The sequence below is a fragment of the Mus caroli genome, chromosome 10 (genome assembly GCF_900094665.2).
Source record: "Mus caroli chromosome 10, CAROLI_EIJ_v1.1, whole genome shotgun sequence".
In the NCBI taxonomy this organism is placed as follows: Eukaryota; Metazoa; Chordata; class Mammalia; order Rodentia; family Muridae; genus Mus; species Mus caroli.
In genome coordinates, this window is record NC_034579.1 from 7,085,090 (window position 1) to 7,102,339 (window position 17,250).

Below are 17,250 nucleotides of genomic sequence, written 5' to 3' on the forward strand. Positions count from 1 at the left end.
GGACCCCCATGTCCAGCTCTGTACTGTTATTTCTCATTCTGTTTCTTCACAGTGAAAACACAGAAGCTAATATTTAAATTCTTGAGGTCTTTACAATAAAGATGCTTAAAAATAACTTTAAAATAGAAGGCAAAAATTCTTGCAAAGGAATTCACTAAACTGGGCAGTAGAATGTGACAACACACAAGAAACACATCTCTGACATAGGAGTTGATCTTAAATTCCGAACTTATGATGCTTTAGGCATTTGGAGATTCTAAAATGATGCTTTTTGGCTGAGAAATCAGCAGCTTCGACATGAAGGAAGCAAATTAAAATGACTGAACATAAGGCATAAACAAAGATATTTAAAGGGATTTGATTCATCCCACAAATAACAGAAGAAATAAAAATAACAGGAACACTCTTTTTCTTTTGGGTTAGAAAAGGCAGGGTCAAGATGAAATAACTGGATTACATGTATGTGACTATTACATAGTAGTAAATGTGAGGATTTAAGAAAGAGACACTAACAAAAACATAAAAATTAAAATGCATGAAAATAAAAAAATTAAGCATGATTGACAAGCAGATAGTTGAGACACTCTGGGTGGACTTGAGTGTTATTACATACTAGAAGACCATGAAACTCAAGTATCTGTGGAAAAACTTTTTAAAAATATATCTGAAATATTCTAAATATTGCCCTTTCAACCTTACATTTTAATAACAATGTGTGCAAGTTATAAAAAATGGACCCTTTACTGTCACCCACTGCTTGGTGATCTTTTTAAACAATGCCCTTTCAAACTTCTTCATTAATAACATTCTCATTTCATAAAATATCTGAAAAATAATTCCCACTTAGAAGAATTCCCATCGAAGCTGCATATGAGAAACATCAGACCACAGATCCAACCTCCAGAGAGACACTGGTACCTCACTGGTACATAAAAATATTTATACTATATCTGAAAGACGATTTTCTAGTGGCAGCTAGATTGACATTAAATGGCACAAATTTCATAATCACATGTATACAAGGAACACAGGAAAACACATTCAGTTGCTAGTTCCAGGGACTCCTGTGACAATAGGGGAAAAATCTAAACCAGTAATAGTTGCTATGAATACGCCATTAAGTTCAAAGATAGATTCATTTCCATAGCACATGGGAGAAACAGTGGCACCGCATTGTACTGAAACTGAATCTTAGAAGTCCAACTGGTTGGTATTATTTGCTACAGTAAATGGAAGGTAAAACATGGCAATGCGGCTTGTCCTCTTCTGCTGAAGGGCAGTGGAGAACCTGGTTGGCACAGTGCAAGTGAGTTCACAAACGGCTTCTGACACTCCTCTCCAAAAGTATCAGTACACAAGTATGGAATCTGTGAAGAAGCTGGTACGCTCACCTTGTTCATGGCCCTGTGCGTACATATCGTCTCGCTTCTCTGTTTTACCCCCCATAGCACTTCTGATGAAGCTCATTTTGGCGATGACTTTGCTCAGACTTTAATTTTCCTAAACACAGGGAATCACAGAAATGCAAAAGGTTACTGTGCCTTTATCCTGGGCGACTAAAGGCTGGCACTCGATCACAGCAGTGGAACGGGACCCTCATGAGGTCAGTTCCTGGGTCTTCCTTAGTCCAGGAGTCTACAGGCTCAGCACAGACAAGGTCTGTGATGGAAACTGTTGTCCGAACCAATCCCCATGTCCTGCCCTCTCTTCATCCACTCACTGGGATGATGAGTTTATGATTCAGCTGGCGCCATGGCAGGGCCCGCTCCGTCTCTAGTTTCACCACGAGAGTGTGGGCAGATATATGTATGCACGACTGAGCAAACGAAGAGATTATTTTTGTTGATTTTATTTTTACGTTTTATTATTTTTTTCGATAAAAGTTACATACCATATGGAATTGTGCTTTGTCATAATTCCCTTTCTTTCTAGAGAAGGTTTTTGAATAATTCAAGAGTCACAATCCTGGCCGGGACTAATGTTCAGTTGGCATCTTCCCTCTCCCTCTTTAAGGCAGCCGCATCGTTTTCCTTTCCTTTCCTTTCCTTTCCTTTCCTTTCCTTTCCTTTCCTTTCCTTTCCTTTCCTTTCCTTTCCTTTCCTTTCCTTTCCTTTTCCTTTCCTTTCCTTTCCTTTCCTTTCCTTTCCTTTTTCTTCCCTGCAGACTGTGGTCCTCCATCCCATTCCTCCCCCTTGCTTTCTACACATTTCTGGAAGGGTTGACACTCCTTGGCATCTCTGGCTTCTCCACGCATACTCCCCGCTTACTACAGAGTGGAAGAGCTTTGCTTGTAGTCCCTCAGAATGACAGAGGCATAGGTCACATTTGGAGGGGTGCAGAGCACCGACTCAGACACTGGGGAACTGGGCACTGAGCTGCCAGAGGCCACGGAATCTCGGAAAGGAGAAGGGGGCGTCAGGGCAGGCGAATCCTCAGGGGTCAGCTTGCTGGCTGCAGGCAGGTCCTCCTCCTCTTCCAGATCGTCTTCCTCCGTGTTCCCTTCACGTTCGTACACGAACTCCTGCAGGAGCTTGAACCTCTCGCTGTCATCATCGTCATCCTCCCCAGGAGGGGAGATGGGCTCCTCTCGGAAGGTGCTCAGCTGCAGGGGCAACATCTGCAGGTGTTGCGGTGGAGGCGGGGGCGGGTACAGGGAGCGCAGCCCGTTCCCTGGTGTCCCCGGGCCTGCCAGCACCGCGTGGAAGTCTGGAATCCCAGAGCCAAAGTTGGTGACCACGCCTTGCAGCTGGTCCATCAGGGATTTGGGCTGCTGCGGAGGCTGCTGAGGGGGCGGCTGCTGTTGCTGCTGCGGGAGAGGAGGAGGCAAGCCCTTGGGGATGACAGAATCAGCCAGGAACAAGGGCGCCTCTTCTGCGCTAAGGTGGGGTGGCAGAGGTGGTGTGGTGGCTACTGGTGGCCCGCGTCGGTGCACCACCATGGAAGGGCTGCTGGGAGGGCTGAAGTGAGTTGAAGGGGTATTGTCCTCTTCCTCCACATTGTAAAGGGTCTTGGTGCTGGCGTCTGAAAAGGTCAGACTCTTGCCAGAGCCTTGGTAACTTTTAGTGAGGGGTTTAATTACGGCCGTTTGGTTACAGGCCGTCTCATTGGTCTTCACGTGCACAGAGAGGCGCTGCCACACATGCTGTCCCTTGGGCGCCTGTCTTCCACCTGGTTCAGACCATGACACAGACTTGCCGTTAGAACTATGAATAAAATAGAGATGGGGTTATTTACACATGGATCCTGCACAGAGGACAAAATGCTTCTGAATTTTCTCCACCCCAACGCTGTACAATTCAGCCGTACCCTCCACCCCCAACCCCACCCCCAGCTTCCCCATCCAGTAAATGAAACACTGGCAACTGCAGCTACCTAAGGCTGCCTCTGAAGAGGGAGCCAAGACATTGTACTCGTGCTAAGGAAGAAGTATTGACCCAAGAAAAGTTCCTGGTGAGAAAGCTCAGTCTGTTGTAGATACAACTAATTTCATTTAGTTACACAATTTCCCAAAGTACACTGGCCCTTCACCCACCATGCATGTTCTAATAATGAAACAGTCCCATTGATGACAGGTAATAAAATGGTTAACAAATAATAAAAAATAAACTTGTCTTTGATCACAAGACTGAAGGATTATCAAAATTATGGAAGAATAAAAACGAAAGCAAACATGGGCACCTGTACACACACACACACACACACACACACACACACTCAAAAGTACTTCAGGTTCCCATAGACAACACAATGCAGAGACTTAGTCTTTGGGAGAAGGTAAGACCCACATAAAAAGACCCTCTTGCTGTGCTGTGGGATTTCTGAAGTAGAAGTTCTCAATTGTCCATTCTGACTTGTATTTCCCAGCATGCACACAGACAAGACACAAAGGAAGCAAGAACAGACAACTAGAAAACAAACATACAAACAAACAAATCCAGTATGTTAGTGGCCGAAGGAGGTCATAATCCCCCCCCCCCTTTTTTTTAAATCTTAAAACACTATTTCTGGCACATGTAGTGCATGACAGTTCACATCAAGGTTCAGCTTCTCTGCTGCTAATAAGGAGTTTCACCCTAGGGATACTGAACTGAGCAGGCACACTGGAAAAGAGAGAACAGGAAAGGCTAAGGAACACATCACCCACAGCTTCGTTAATCCTCCTGCCAACTTTGAAGCAAATGAGACAAAATTAAGATCCTAACAAAGCAGGGGTCACTAAGTCAAAGGACGCTGCTTGGCTCTTTTTCTACTTATCCTTGCTAAAGAAAAATTCTAGAACACCCCCACCCTTCCAGCCTTCTCAGTGGCCATGACTTGATTCATAAGTCCCACTCAAAAGCTCCTGTATTGAAAATTTGCTTTTCAGGGCATCAGTGTTGCAGCAGGGAAGAGTGTCTCCTGCCCACCGTTAGGTGAACAGCTTTGATGTGCCACATGTTTTGTGCCAAGATGCTGCACCGTGGCAGAGGTCCAGAGAGTACAGTGCTTAGTGACCGTGGGCTGAATCCCTTGAATCCATGAACTAAGACAAACCATCTCTGTTTAGTGGAGTTTCTCAGATAGTTTGCCATAAGAACACAACGCTAACACATCAGCTTGAGTCCTCCTGAAACCCCAAGAAACCAACCAAGGACAAAAATCACCCCGTAAAAGAAAACACAAAATGTTCTATGTCAACCAGAAATTCTACTCATTCTGCATACTGCCACAGTTCATCTCTTGCTTTTGAGACTCTGCTGATTTTCTATATAACTTTTAGCAGATGGCGACACCTTACCATAGCATTCTATTAATAAAAGCAGTGCTAATATTTAAAAAGAAGTCATTTTCTTTCTTTCTTTTTCCTTTTTTAGGAGTTTGCTTTTTCTTTACACCTATCAAAGCAACAGAAAAAGGAGCACAATGAGAACAAAGTTGTGACATTAAAAGAAATTGGAAAACAGGCATTCTTTCCTAGGTGGAGGTGTGAAATAGACTGTCCCACATTATGGTCTTTTGTTTGAAGGAGGAAAAGCAGAAAAGGATCAGTACCGCAATGGTCTATTGGATCATTTAGAAAACCAAGAACAAAGGCTTTGAAACATACATACGATTCTTGGAATACTTATGATGAGAATAATACCCAACATTTCATATTTTATAACGTTGAAAAGTGAAATAAGCCTAAGAAATTGAGATTCATTTTAAAGTCTGATAGTGAATAAAAAAATCTCAAAAATAGATATGACAGCTAAAACACTGACCTTGTTATTTATGGGATAAAGGTCGTTCCCAACAACACATTGCCCAGTCACCCCTAAAACTAGCTTCAAGGTATCCTTGCCTTCTGAGAAAACCCTGATGTAGTGACTCCACCTACTCTATGTGTCCTATGGAGTATATGATCAGCTGTTTATCACTGTCCAAAGACACATCCATGGCCTCCTTTTGGACAGTACCCTAATGTTAACAGTGTTAGTGATGATCAGGCAGTCAGCTATAATTCCAACTTAGTCCCATTTTAATTGAACACAATTTTTATTCTTGTGATGGGTGATTTCCTCCATCACTGTTAAAATTAGCAGAGTCACTTCTCCTCAGAGTCTTGCTCTAAATTACCTAAAAATTTCCTGTTTAATTAGGAAACAGATATCATGTCCCAGGACATTTGGTGGATTATAAATTTACTCTAACCTTTTTTTCCCCAAGGACAAAACAAATTTCTTTTTAAAAAAGTCAGAGACACTGGGGGAAATGCATTATTGTGTGGATACATTGCAGCACAGGGTACTAACCGCTCCTTCAGGAAAACTCACTTCTCACCCATGGTTCACGGATGGATAATCTGAAGGGTCTACAGATGCTCATGCTCTCTAAGCACCGTTTATAGTGACCTGAATACATAAAATTTTACAGGAGAAAATGTACCACTCTTTTTCAGTGCCTGTGAATGGTATTGTGATAAATTACCATTAAATACAAACGGAACCACATCCTGAGATGCTTTCATTGTGTTCTGTAACCCAGTAAACACTAATAAAGGAAATTACAGTCACTGATTCAGGTAAAGACCCAATCCTGTTTCCTATCTGAAGAGACTGGAAACACGGTGTTAAGAAAAGAAAAATGCAAAAACTGTGTTGCAAGAGAATAAAAATATATTCAAAATCCAATAGTGCTGTGAAATAAAAGCTTCGTTTAAGTCCAAACAGTTTTGGGGGAGTTTCTTGTTGCTGTTGCTGTTGCTGCTGCTTCTGCTTCTTCTTCCTCTTCCTCTTCTTCTTCCTCTTCTCCTTCTCCTTCTCTTCCTCCTCCTCCTCTTCCTCCTCCTCCTTCCTCTCCCTCTTCTTCCTCTCCCTCTCCTTCTCCTTCTTCTCCCTCTCCCTCTTCTTCCTCCCCTCCCTCTTCCTCCTCCCCCTCCCTCTTCTTCCTCCCTCTTCTCCTCCTCCCTTTCCTCCTCCCCCTGCCCCTCCCCGTCCCCTCCCTCTGCCCCTTCCCCCCTCCTCCTCCTGGGAGGTTATCACAAGTAATAGAATGCTCACTTGCCAAGTGTGCAGGAAGCCCTAGTTTGAGCTCCAGCCCTGCAAAAAACAGGCATGATAATAATACCTGTAATCTTGGCATAAGGAGGTTGAAGCAGGAGAATCGGAAGTTCAAGGGTGGTCTTTAGCTACATGGCAAATTTTAAGTCATCCTGCGCTACACATGACTCTACCTCAAAGAGGGTGGGGTGGTTTTAGTAATCTAGTTTAGAAATCTCCATATAATTGTCTCAATACACTCTAACTTTCAGAGACAGACCTTGGGCCCAGAGTAACCTGTTTGCTGGAGATAAAAACACTGTGTGTCAGGACTAACTTTCTTCACATGGTCACATATATTTATTGATAATTAAATGGTTAATGGTTTAACTAACCTACATCAAGCCTCTCTGGTTATAGGGCTATAAAATAATGGGCCCCAAGAACACAGCCCCCCCCCCCCATTTCCTCCTTTCGAGTAAAAATGTCTGACACACTGGGCACTTTGCAACTTTTCAGGCAACCCTGAAGGAGAGGCTTGGAGCTGAGCTGGTGGGAGCGGGAGGCAGAAACACACTTTAGCCTGATTGCTTGAATTTACAGACCTCCTGTTCTCTATTTAAGACATAACCTTAAGTCAGGACGAGAATATGCACTTGGGTAATCATCATGTCTCTTTGCCTCCATCTCAATGTAGCTACACTGGACAAATCTCCTTCTCTGGGTTTCACTATTTAAATTGTCTCTTTTAATTGGCTCATCCAGGATGAGTTGCTGAAGCCAATTTGTTGGGGGCACAGGCTGTAAAACTGTGTTTCATTCTCCTGTGCAGAACAGAACTTACAGGTTTGTGGTTGTAATCTGGCAATCAACAGGCCGGGGGTTTTACTTTGATTTTCTCCCATTAGCTTAGGGTCCTAATCCTCCCACCCCAAACAAAACAAAACAACAATATTTGCAGTAAGTACTCTAGAAAGTAGTTAAGCCCGTTTGCCTACTCTCTCTTACTAATAATACTGAGAATCTCAAAGTAAAAATTACAGCTCTAGTTACATTTGTATATAATGGCAATTTATCACAAAAGATATTAAATATGGGAGTGGGCCATATAAACAGATTATTGGTATTCGCAGTAAGCCTGTCTGCTTTATTTGTTTCTGAAGTGCTGGTTACATGAGCAGAGTGCATGCTCTCTGTTTCCGAGATCTCTAAAATGAGAATAGTGCTGAGGCTGACAGTAAGGCAAGCCTCCATCCCAGGCTTAGGAGCTTCCAGCAGGATGGAGAGAGCCATAGGAAAGACGAAATCTCCCTATAAAAAGGAAAGGCTCCCTCCTTAGAACCTGATGAGTCAAGCATTTGTTTTCTATACAAAAAGGAGAAATGGGGCCATTGAGATGGCTCCACTGGGGATGGAACTTGCTGCTACGTCCTGAGACCTGGGAATAAACAGTGCACTCAAATGATGGAAGGAAAGAACTGGTTCCCATGAGTTGTTACCTGACTTAAACACACGCTCTCTCTCCCCACCTTTCTCTCTCCATGATCACTCAACTAGTAACAAATAATGAAATGAAAACAGATCATCGGGGAATGCCAGGGAGTTCCAGTAGAAGGGAGAGAGAGTCTCACTAAGAACAGACTCTATGAGCCACCAACACTAGGGTAGCCTACTATGGCTCCAAAGCTGCCTTTCATGTGGTCCCAACACTTTTGTTTGGGATTCTGGCCCAAGTCTAGTGGAGCTGTTCATCCTCCCCTGCATATGCATCAACCAGATGACACCATAACGCAGTCGGGAAGGTGGCTCTGGCAGGTTCAGAAACCATTTGAGATGGACTTTTGTTTTCTCAGGAAACCGCAAGCAAATTACTTTCTATACTGATACTAGTTCCACTACTTGAAACATTCCAGAAAAAAAAATTGGCATATTTAGCATAATGTCTTCACCTTGGAAGACTAGAAACATAGTTAAACCATGTGGCCTACTCATCATTACTCATAATACAGAGAATCTCAAATGTACTTTGCAAGGCAGATGAGCTCTTATTGTATGAGAACTCCATAGATTATGTAGAGAGATAATCTTACACAGCATTGTGAAGTTTCTCCTCCCTCCATCTGAATTATATCTTCAACTATGGCTAGTCACAGAACCATTGTCTTAATGAAATATACAGTTTGCAAAGTCAAAGTATTTGACCCTTAATTACTAGTCTTTAGATCAACCTATCTTCAGGCTTTGTGATACAGGTTGAAGGACAACACACAAATACACATGCACACACACACACACACACACTTACACACCACTTTGCTTTTCATTAACTTCATGATTTATTGAATAAATCAATAAAGTAAAAATGTATCCAAAGTTTAATTTTCTTATCAAAATCAATGAAGCATGGATGTCTATCTCTAGAGCTTTTTATTTTTCCAGCATGAGTACCTACTGTTCTGATAAAATTACTGAGTCATTTTCAAACTAAAAGAGAATTCTGATGGTTCTTAAACTTTCCCAAAAGAGTTTTAAAAGATCTTTGGTTTTTAATCATTTCCTAGCTGATGAAAGTCTCTTGTTGAAGAGAGCTGGCCCACACTGTTCTTGCAGAAAACATGGGTTTGGTTCCTAGCAACCACTCGGGGCATCTCACAACCATCCGTAACTCTAGGTCCAGATGATCCAACACCCTCTTCTGGCCTCCATGGGTATCTGTATTCATATATATAAACAAACACATATACATATAATTACAAATTATTATAAAATGATAAGATATGTGTACCAGGGGAATGTTCTTGTAGTGGTAGCCCATATGCTGTAAGAATCATTTAGGAAACACATAGGAATATACTGTGTTACTTATGAAGAAAGTTCAGGTCAGACAATGTCATTTCTTTTATGTCCCCTTTTGCCAGACTTGGATTTTAGTTGCCAGTCAGTCACTTACTGCCCTTCAGTTCTCACAGTCTGCCTGGAAAATAAGGAAAAGTTGTGTTGCTCTGACTAGACTATTCCTCAGGGGCAAGAGAGACAGAGACAGACCATAATGATCCAGTTTACTTCTTACGTTAGTCTCTTTGCGTGCTCTTTACAAAAACCAGTGGGTACTGAAGGTTAAAGAAAAAACGTTTTCTTATTTTCACTTGCCAGGACAACCATGACTAAAAATATCTGGCCTTAGTCTGAGGGATACAGGTTGAAAGCCACTGATCTCTTTTGGTTCCTTTATAGTCTGAAGATAAGAGGCTTAAATAGCCTGTTCTTAAAGTTCTCAACAACCCACCTGTTAGCTTTGCTGATGTGTGCATTTATTTCTTCTTTAATCTCCACCAAAGAAGTATATTCATGTTGTACTTTTGTTCATAGGAACTCACCTTTAAGTCATGAACTGTCAGTTGACTCTCTTTGGCCCTGCTGCCATGACAAGACAAACACATCCATCCCTATCAATTTCTTGTGACAGGCAGCCAGCAGCTGTCACAAATTAGCATCTCCTTGATGTGTCCTTGGTGAGACTCACCCACAGTGTAAGAAACATTTAATGCCTTTAGACTTGGAAGAATAGCAGGGAGGGCATCCAGCTATGGTACAGTGGCTTTGATAGTGGCCTCCCAAGTGCCAGCTAAAAACTCTGTCGTGACTACCCAATGTGCCCTTCCTTCATCTGGATTATTTGGTGGAGGGTGCACTGTTGGTACACAGGATTCTACAGGGTAGCAAAAGGAGGCTACACACTTCCTGGTACACTTCACTGAGGAAAGGGAAGAGACAGCATGGCTTTGTTTACCAGCCTCTGCCTCCAGCTCACTACCAAACACTGGAACAAATTGGGCTCTTCTATCTGAAGAGCTATTCCAGCCACAGACACCTCATCAGTGGACTCCCTCTGCTGCAGGAATGTGTACCTTTGACTCTCCCAGGCGTTTGGAGGGCTGTAAAGGAACAGCTGAGAAAAACCACAGACTCCGTGCACAATGAATCGAACATGGTCTAGGTGCTTTGGTTAACTTAAAGAGACACTGTCAAGAGCTAAAGGTCAAAAATCGGACCAAACATGCACGGTTTTTATCCGACTTGAAAGTCTGATAAGAACCATATAGAATGCTGGGGGAAACTATTTTCACTTGTTTGTTTGTTTGTTTATAAAATTTGCTTTAAGTGGGACTCACAAACCTTTCGTTTTGTGTTCCCTAGGGTGTGGGAGACACTCAGCAGTGGCTCATGTTAGCACCCTCCCTCAAACACCCACACTGTGGGACTTTTCCATAAATTTCAGCTATGGCTTTTACTTCAATGCAGACGCGATTATTTCAAACATTTGTGCAACAGCGGGGGGAGGGGGAGGCAAAAGGAAAAGAAAAGAAATAAAAAGAAAAGGCTCTGTTTGCCAAGAAGAAGCTGACAAATTTGTTGAGGGGAAGATTCACTTTTGAGCTCATGAGTGGGAGTCACAGACCAAAGTGAATCCTTAAAGCTGGGGACAGTGCTGCATTGGAACAGAAAACAAGCAGAAAAACTAACAGCTTGACAGTGTCCTTTTAAGAACGATGGACAATTGGATAAGACAGTCGTGCAAACCACGGCACGTCTATGAGTCCCTCATTCTTGATGGCATGCACCACAATTGGCTCCATGTTAGAAAGTGGAAATACCCAGGAGAGAGAAAGCAAGGGGCAAACACTACATCTCCATGCAGCTTCTCTTACACATTCACTGCAGGGTGGGGGTTTCAAAGCTGCACATGTGCCGACGGACACTGGCTGCTGGGCGAGAATTCTGGCTGCCTCTTCCTGAAGATTGAAAAGAAAAAGCAAGGGGTTAAACAGTATGTGCACAGCTAGAGTGACTCCACCACTCAGGAGGTGCCTGGTCCACGGCAGGGCCAAGCCTGGCTCCCGACCCTTTCTGCATGTCTCTGCTTCTGTGTCTTGGTTGGAACTTGCAGCAGTGGCTGTTTCTTACTGCTGGAGCTCCTTCCTCAAAGCAACCTCAATGGACTCACTTTTCTATCATAGAACCAACTCTTTTCCATGGATCTCTCCTAGACTGGTTCTTTACCTTCACTGTGTACATACTACTTTAGGAGGCTGTGGATAGTCACGTAGATTGACTCTCTACCACCATGCCTCTTGATGGATTTTTGTGAACTAATATCTGAACCTATGGCTTTCCTTTCCATTTCTCATTGTATGCCATATTAGCCGATTCTGAAGGCATGGCTGCCATTTCATTTAAAGTCATGTTTTTTTTTCTTGTGCTCATAATATTTAATAAGTCTAAGAGTGGAATGTCAAGAGGCCCACCTGCTGAGGTTGGAGGAATCTGCCACAAGGGCACACATCATCTCATTCCCTGGCTGATGGATCATCATACAAAACACAGGTTGATCTGTCCAGTGTGTCATTCTTAGCAAGAGAGAACACTTGCTAGACACAGCAAAGTTGATGGGCAGTCAGGGGGATGGAGACTCAAGATAAGTTTACTTCCCCATAGCACTGAGAAAGACCAGTAGCTTAGAAAGTGGTGATAGAAATGCTATCCTGCTATTATGCCATACAAGAGGGCTAGCTTCCCTGGGAAAGAGCTTCGGACATACGACACCAGGGAGGAAGCACCTGCATGTTCTTGGCAGTGTTGCAGAGGATGGTAGAATTCAAGGGAAGTTTCTCGATTTGGAAAACTCTGTGGGGATTTACTTTCTTGCAGCTTCCTCCAGTGAACTCACACGTTTTCTATTAAGTCTGTATTTGGTCATTTACTCCAGTCTTTGGTGATGGCTTTGTAGGCATAGCCAGAGAGGACCATGACAGTTTTCTATCCCATCAAAACAGAAGAATAGAACCTCAGAAGGAAGAGGAAGAGGAGGGAGAAGGGGAAGGGGAAGGGGAAGGAAGGGACTCATCATGGCTTGTCCCGTATTCTAAGGCTTTGAGCTGATTACTAACAGGTTCTGAGAAAAGGATCTGTGAGTTTGAAATCTCCATGTAGAATTAATTCTGTATAGTCATTTTTCACCTTTTGGAAGCAAGGAACCTAAATTGGGTTTATATGATGAGGAAAGAGTTTCTATTTTCTAGTTGAATATGATATCGAAAAATCAAATCCTATCAATGAATAAAGAGCCATCAAATGGCAAGCACCCGCAAAACATTCAAAAGCATGTGCTGAACTCTGTAATGTGAAACTCTAGTCCAGAAATGAGAAATAGAGACAAATCAGTATAATTTCATGCCTACTGAGATAATTCATTTATTTTTTAAAAATTAGACAAAGAGAAACTTTTGCTGTTGAACATGCCAACTAGACTAACAATGACACAAAACATGCCAACCTGAAATCACAAATACCATTTTAAAAAATGATCAGCAGAGAGGAGACAATAAAGAGAAACTTGTGCTTGGATTTATAAAATAAAGTCGAAAAGAACATTTACCTTGTAAAATATTGCTAAAACTCTCCTTCTTGAGGAGTTGGAGAATATATCCAAAGCACTGGGCTTTGTTTTTCTGAACTCTTCCTGCATTCATTTGACTTTAAAATTAACTCTACTTTGGAGAAAAGTCTGCACATTGCCTGGTCAAATGGTGTCAGACACCAGGGTTCCCAGCAGATCTAGCATCAAAAGCCAGAGACTAGTCCAATCCCTCTAGGAGCCCTACACTTGCTGTTTATTATTCTGGGACCAGCCTCTTAAAAGGCTCTCAATTTTATCCTTAAGTTTGTGTTCTGGAGGTGATGGGGGGAATGAGAAAATGGAACATGCCTTGAAGCATCAGCTCACAGATCAACAGTCTCTCTCCTTTATTTGCATGGGGCTTTGAGTATAGTCTCTCTTTTCCTTTCTGTCCCAGTCATTATAGCCTCCCATTCTTTTGTTGTTGCTGTTTGTTTGTTTTGGTTTTTGGTTGTTTTTTTTGGGGGGGTTGTTTTGGGTTTTTTTTTTTTTCGAGGTAGGGTTTCTCTGTGTAGCCCTGGCTGTCCTGGAACTCACTTTGTAGACCAGGCTGGCCTTGAACTCAGAAATCCACCTGCCTCTGCCTCCCAAGTGCTGGGATTAAATAGCCTCCCATTCTTGTAGATGGCAAGGCACCACTACTGCAGCGATCTTGTGCAAAGCTCCTGAAGAACCAAGATATGTTACTATCTTTGTCTATCTTTGTCTCCCTCTCTCCCTTTCTCCCCCCTCTTCTCCTCTCCATCTCTCTCTCAGAACATTTACTACAATTACCAGTTTGCAGGCTATAGGGGAGGGATGGAACTCTTGCCTATTCTTGATCCAGATCTTCAGATGTATCTCGACTGATAGAATGTTCTGGCTCTCACATCTATAGCATGGCTCAGAAGGGGAGAACATGGAAGCAGTAGACAATTTAATTTGAGTTCTGTCATGGTACCTGCACAGGGATTGATTGGGAATAGAACTTTGCATCTTGGATGGTGCACACATGTTAAGTCCCAGAATAAGTAGCTAGGGTCACAACTGGAATGAGAGGTTTTTCCCTGAGAATGTCTTTCTGTACAAGTGAACATGACATTGCTCCTTTACCACGATTCTGTTTCCAGCTTTTGAACCAAGGACTTTATGTTTTAGTTTTGCGCTGGACCTTTCAAGTGATGTAGGAAATCCTGTCTGCTAAGGATGGGTAACATACAAATGAGATGGGAACTATCCTGGTAGCATGCAGACAGTCTGATCTTTGCACAGGTGCAGTGATTTGCATGCTGGGACAGCATCTGCATTTCTGTATGCCCCAGGGGAGCTGTGATAGGAAACTCCATGGTCTCTGTAGCTCACTCTTTTTGGCACTACTTCTGCATTTAGTTGAGTTTGTGGTTGCTTTTGGGTTTCAGCCTGATTGACAGCTTTATGTAGTAACTGTAAGAATTCCAAAGCCACACTAATTGACTATTGATCAAAGAAGTTGAGAAGAGTAAAATCTCCTTCATGATCTTGATGGTTTTGGTCTCTGACTTTTCCTTTGCATTAAGTAAAATAAAGAATACCCCTGCACACCAGCTTTGAGTGTATGAAAGGGATACTTACTAAAGATTATTGGCCAAGACTCAAAAATTCTGATGCCCAACTGGCCATTTTACCAACTACATAAATACTGGGAGAAGGAGCTTGGCTCTAGGGTATTTTTAGCAACTGTAAAACCACATATTCAAACAACTACAGATTCATCAAATCAGAGTAAAAGCTTGGAGGGAAAAGGCAGCATATGGGGGCTTGTCAAATATAAGTCCCAAATCTGTGCTGGAATCTTTTGGCACAAAGTATGGATTTAAAGAAACCCCAGAATTTTAGTTAGAAAGATCTTTTCAGTAATTTCTTTCGAAAGTGCAAGGAATCCCCCATCCCTCTATCTACTTCTCTTCCCTTTTGTGTTCTTTTTATATAAAGTTGCTCCTTGCAATGAACCAATGGGCTATCTAAACTTTCTCCTCTTGATTCTATTATCCAAATAATATTCCTTTGTATAGAAGCCTCTCTGAGTATACTTTGATCCAAATGGTTTTGTTTTATTGTGTTATTTTATCTACATTGAATAGCCCCTACATCCATCTCTGATGGAATTTATCCTTTATATGGACTTGAGACATGTCAGCTGTTGTTTTCCAAAACATGACATTGATAACTAGACAACGAACCCAGAGCACTTTGTGCCTTCAATTAAGCCATTATCTCTTTCAGATTCACTTTTTTTTTTCATAAAATACTGTTGGACTTGTATGTGTAAACGGGGCTCCAGAAAGCAAAGAGTGGTTTCAGGTTCACCCATTACTGTGAAAGGTGAAGAAAGTCATGGTGTTTTTAAGTTACCCTAATTCATAATGTCTCCAGATTCACCTGCACTTTCATGTGATGCTAGCCATCTTCCTTACTCAAGAGTTTCAATAAATCTAGCAGCATCTCAACTGCATTTCGTTTTAGGCAACATTAGTGACATCAAGTGGGTGTGCTAGCGAGGTAAATGCTGGATAGAGTTGGGTGAGTTGCCTGTGTTTGAAGCTGTATGTCTGTGGTAGAGTTGGAGGTGAATCTACTTTTAGTAGAAACAGAATGTTCTAGACAATTCCAGATGGTCACTTTAAGGATATATACAGCTCACCATGGAAATAATGTGGCAGCTGTCCAAACTAGTTATGAAGAATGACGGCAACCACTCAAGGCCATGTTAACAGACCATGGTCTACCTTTTTGGTTGTCATGGCTATAGATAAGTAAGATCATTTGTGTCTCTGATTGGTTTTCAGAAGCCAGATGCATTTTTCCCATTATCTAAATTTATTATTTATTTCTCAGTAATTACTACTGAGTAGAGAATGGAATTCTGCATGCATGCATGCATAAACCACCTGTGAATCTTAATTTCTCCCACTTTTCCTTGTAACACATACTTTAATACAGTGTATTTGGTTCCTTAATAAACACAAATGTAGTCTCCCTATTATTGTCATAAAATATTGCCCCATTTAAAAATCCTTAGTTTCTAAGATTGCAAGCTAATAAGAGACTATGGAAGATGATTTAATAAAGCCTTATTTATTTATTACCACAGATCCATCACAGATTAAAACCCATTTGCTTTGGAAAACAATAAGAGTATATTAACAGTTTCTATATAGTACTCCACATACTAATCACATTTTAAAGAGAAAATCTGTTTCATCCTTTGGAACATCTTAATCTGATTACAATATTTGTATAACTGTGCATTAGCAAATAATATGTGGAAGCTTTTATATTATTAAATATTGCATTTATGGCCTTATGCTTCATTTTCATTCAACAATGGCCCTTATCACAGGGTATTACATGCATCTACAACTAGTTTAGTACTTAAGCTAAACTGAATAAATATGTTCCACAAACCTATCTACTCTTCAGTGAATGTCAGTTTAGGTTGTTTCCCATATTTTCCTCTTTGGAGCAAACCCTCTTCAGCAAATCCCCTTGCACACAAAGCTGTGCTTTTTACAGGAGGTAGCTAGATGTTGAACTGTTAAGTTGTTTTTTTTTTTTTTTATGGTACCGACATTGTCTGAGGAGTGCCTGGGTGGTTTACACTGGTTTGTGAGGTTCCATGTTGTTGTTTATAACTCTACTTAAATTTTCAACATTTTAAAAAATTACCTTTTGATTAGGAAAAATGACTGATATAAACTGGAGTCTGTTTAACACAAACATAATACACCTTTAGACAGTGTTTGACCCGCTGATTTTAAGTCATTACTGATCAAAGGACTGAACTAATGCTTTGACTAAATGACTAAGTGTTGAGAGAGATGATCTAGAGAAATCCAGAAAACTGTAAGCCAAGCTTTCTGGGTGAGCATGAAAGAATTTCAAACTTGAGTGCCAGGTGAACACACAGATGGTAAAGTCAGCCTATACTAATGAGAACTCAGATGGGAACAAGGACTCAATATGGAGAATTGTACCAAAAACTTTATACTGTATTTTTGTACCTTTATCTATAATCTGAAATTTTGAATGAAGCTGAATTCTGAAGTAAAAGAACAACAAATTTTGTGGAGGGATTTTCAAGACAGCATTACTTGTAGGCTGAGGCCCAGTTATCACTGCTGCTTTTAAGCAGGTTTATAGTGATGATTTGGAACAAACTGAAGAGTAGAAAGCATTTATAAAATTGACTGTTATCAAAAAAAGATGCTCACAGTCATCTATTGGATGGAACACAGGGCCCCCAATGGAGGAGCTAGAGAAAGTACCCAAGGAGCT

The 17,250-nt window shown here is 41.6% G+C and overlaps 1 protein-coding gene across 6 annotated transcripts in view; it reads right to left on the reverse strand.

Moving 5' to 3' along the window:
• Window positions 1-2,056: 2,056 nt before the first annotated feature.
• The window catches only part of Grm1 (glutamate metabotropic receptor 1), a 380,897-nt gene continuing 365,703 nt past the window's right edge, over window positions 2,057-17,250 (reverse strand). For 2 of the 6 annotated variants that reach the window (XM_029482995.1, XM_029482994.1), the window contains one exon: window positions 2,129-3,203. In XM_029482995.1, coding sequence (XP_029338855.1) covers window positions 2,267-3,203 — 937 coding nt within the window. In that variant the 3' untranslated portion in view covers window positions 2,129-2,266. Of the gene's footprint in view, window positions 3,204-11,209; window positions 11,294-17,250 lie in introns of all 6 variants that reach the window. The other 4 variants (XM_029482996.1, XM_021174015.2, XM_021174013.1 and 1 more) reach the window with 4 other exon arrangements.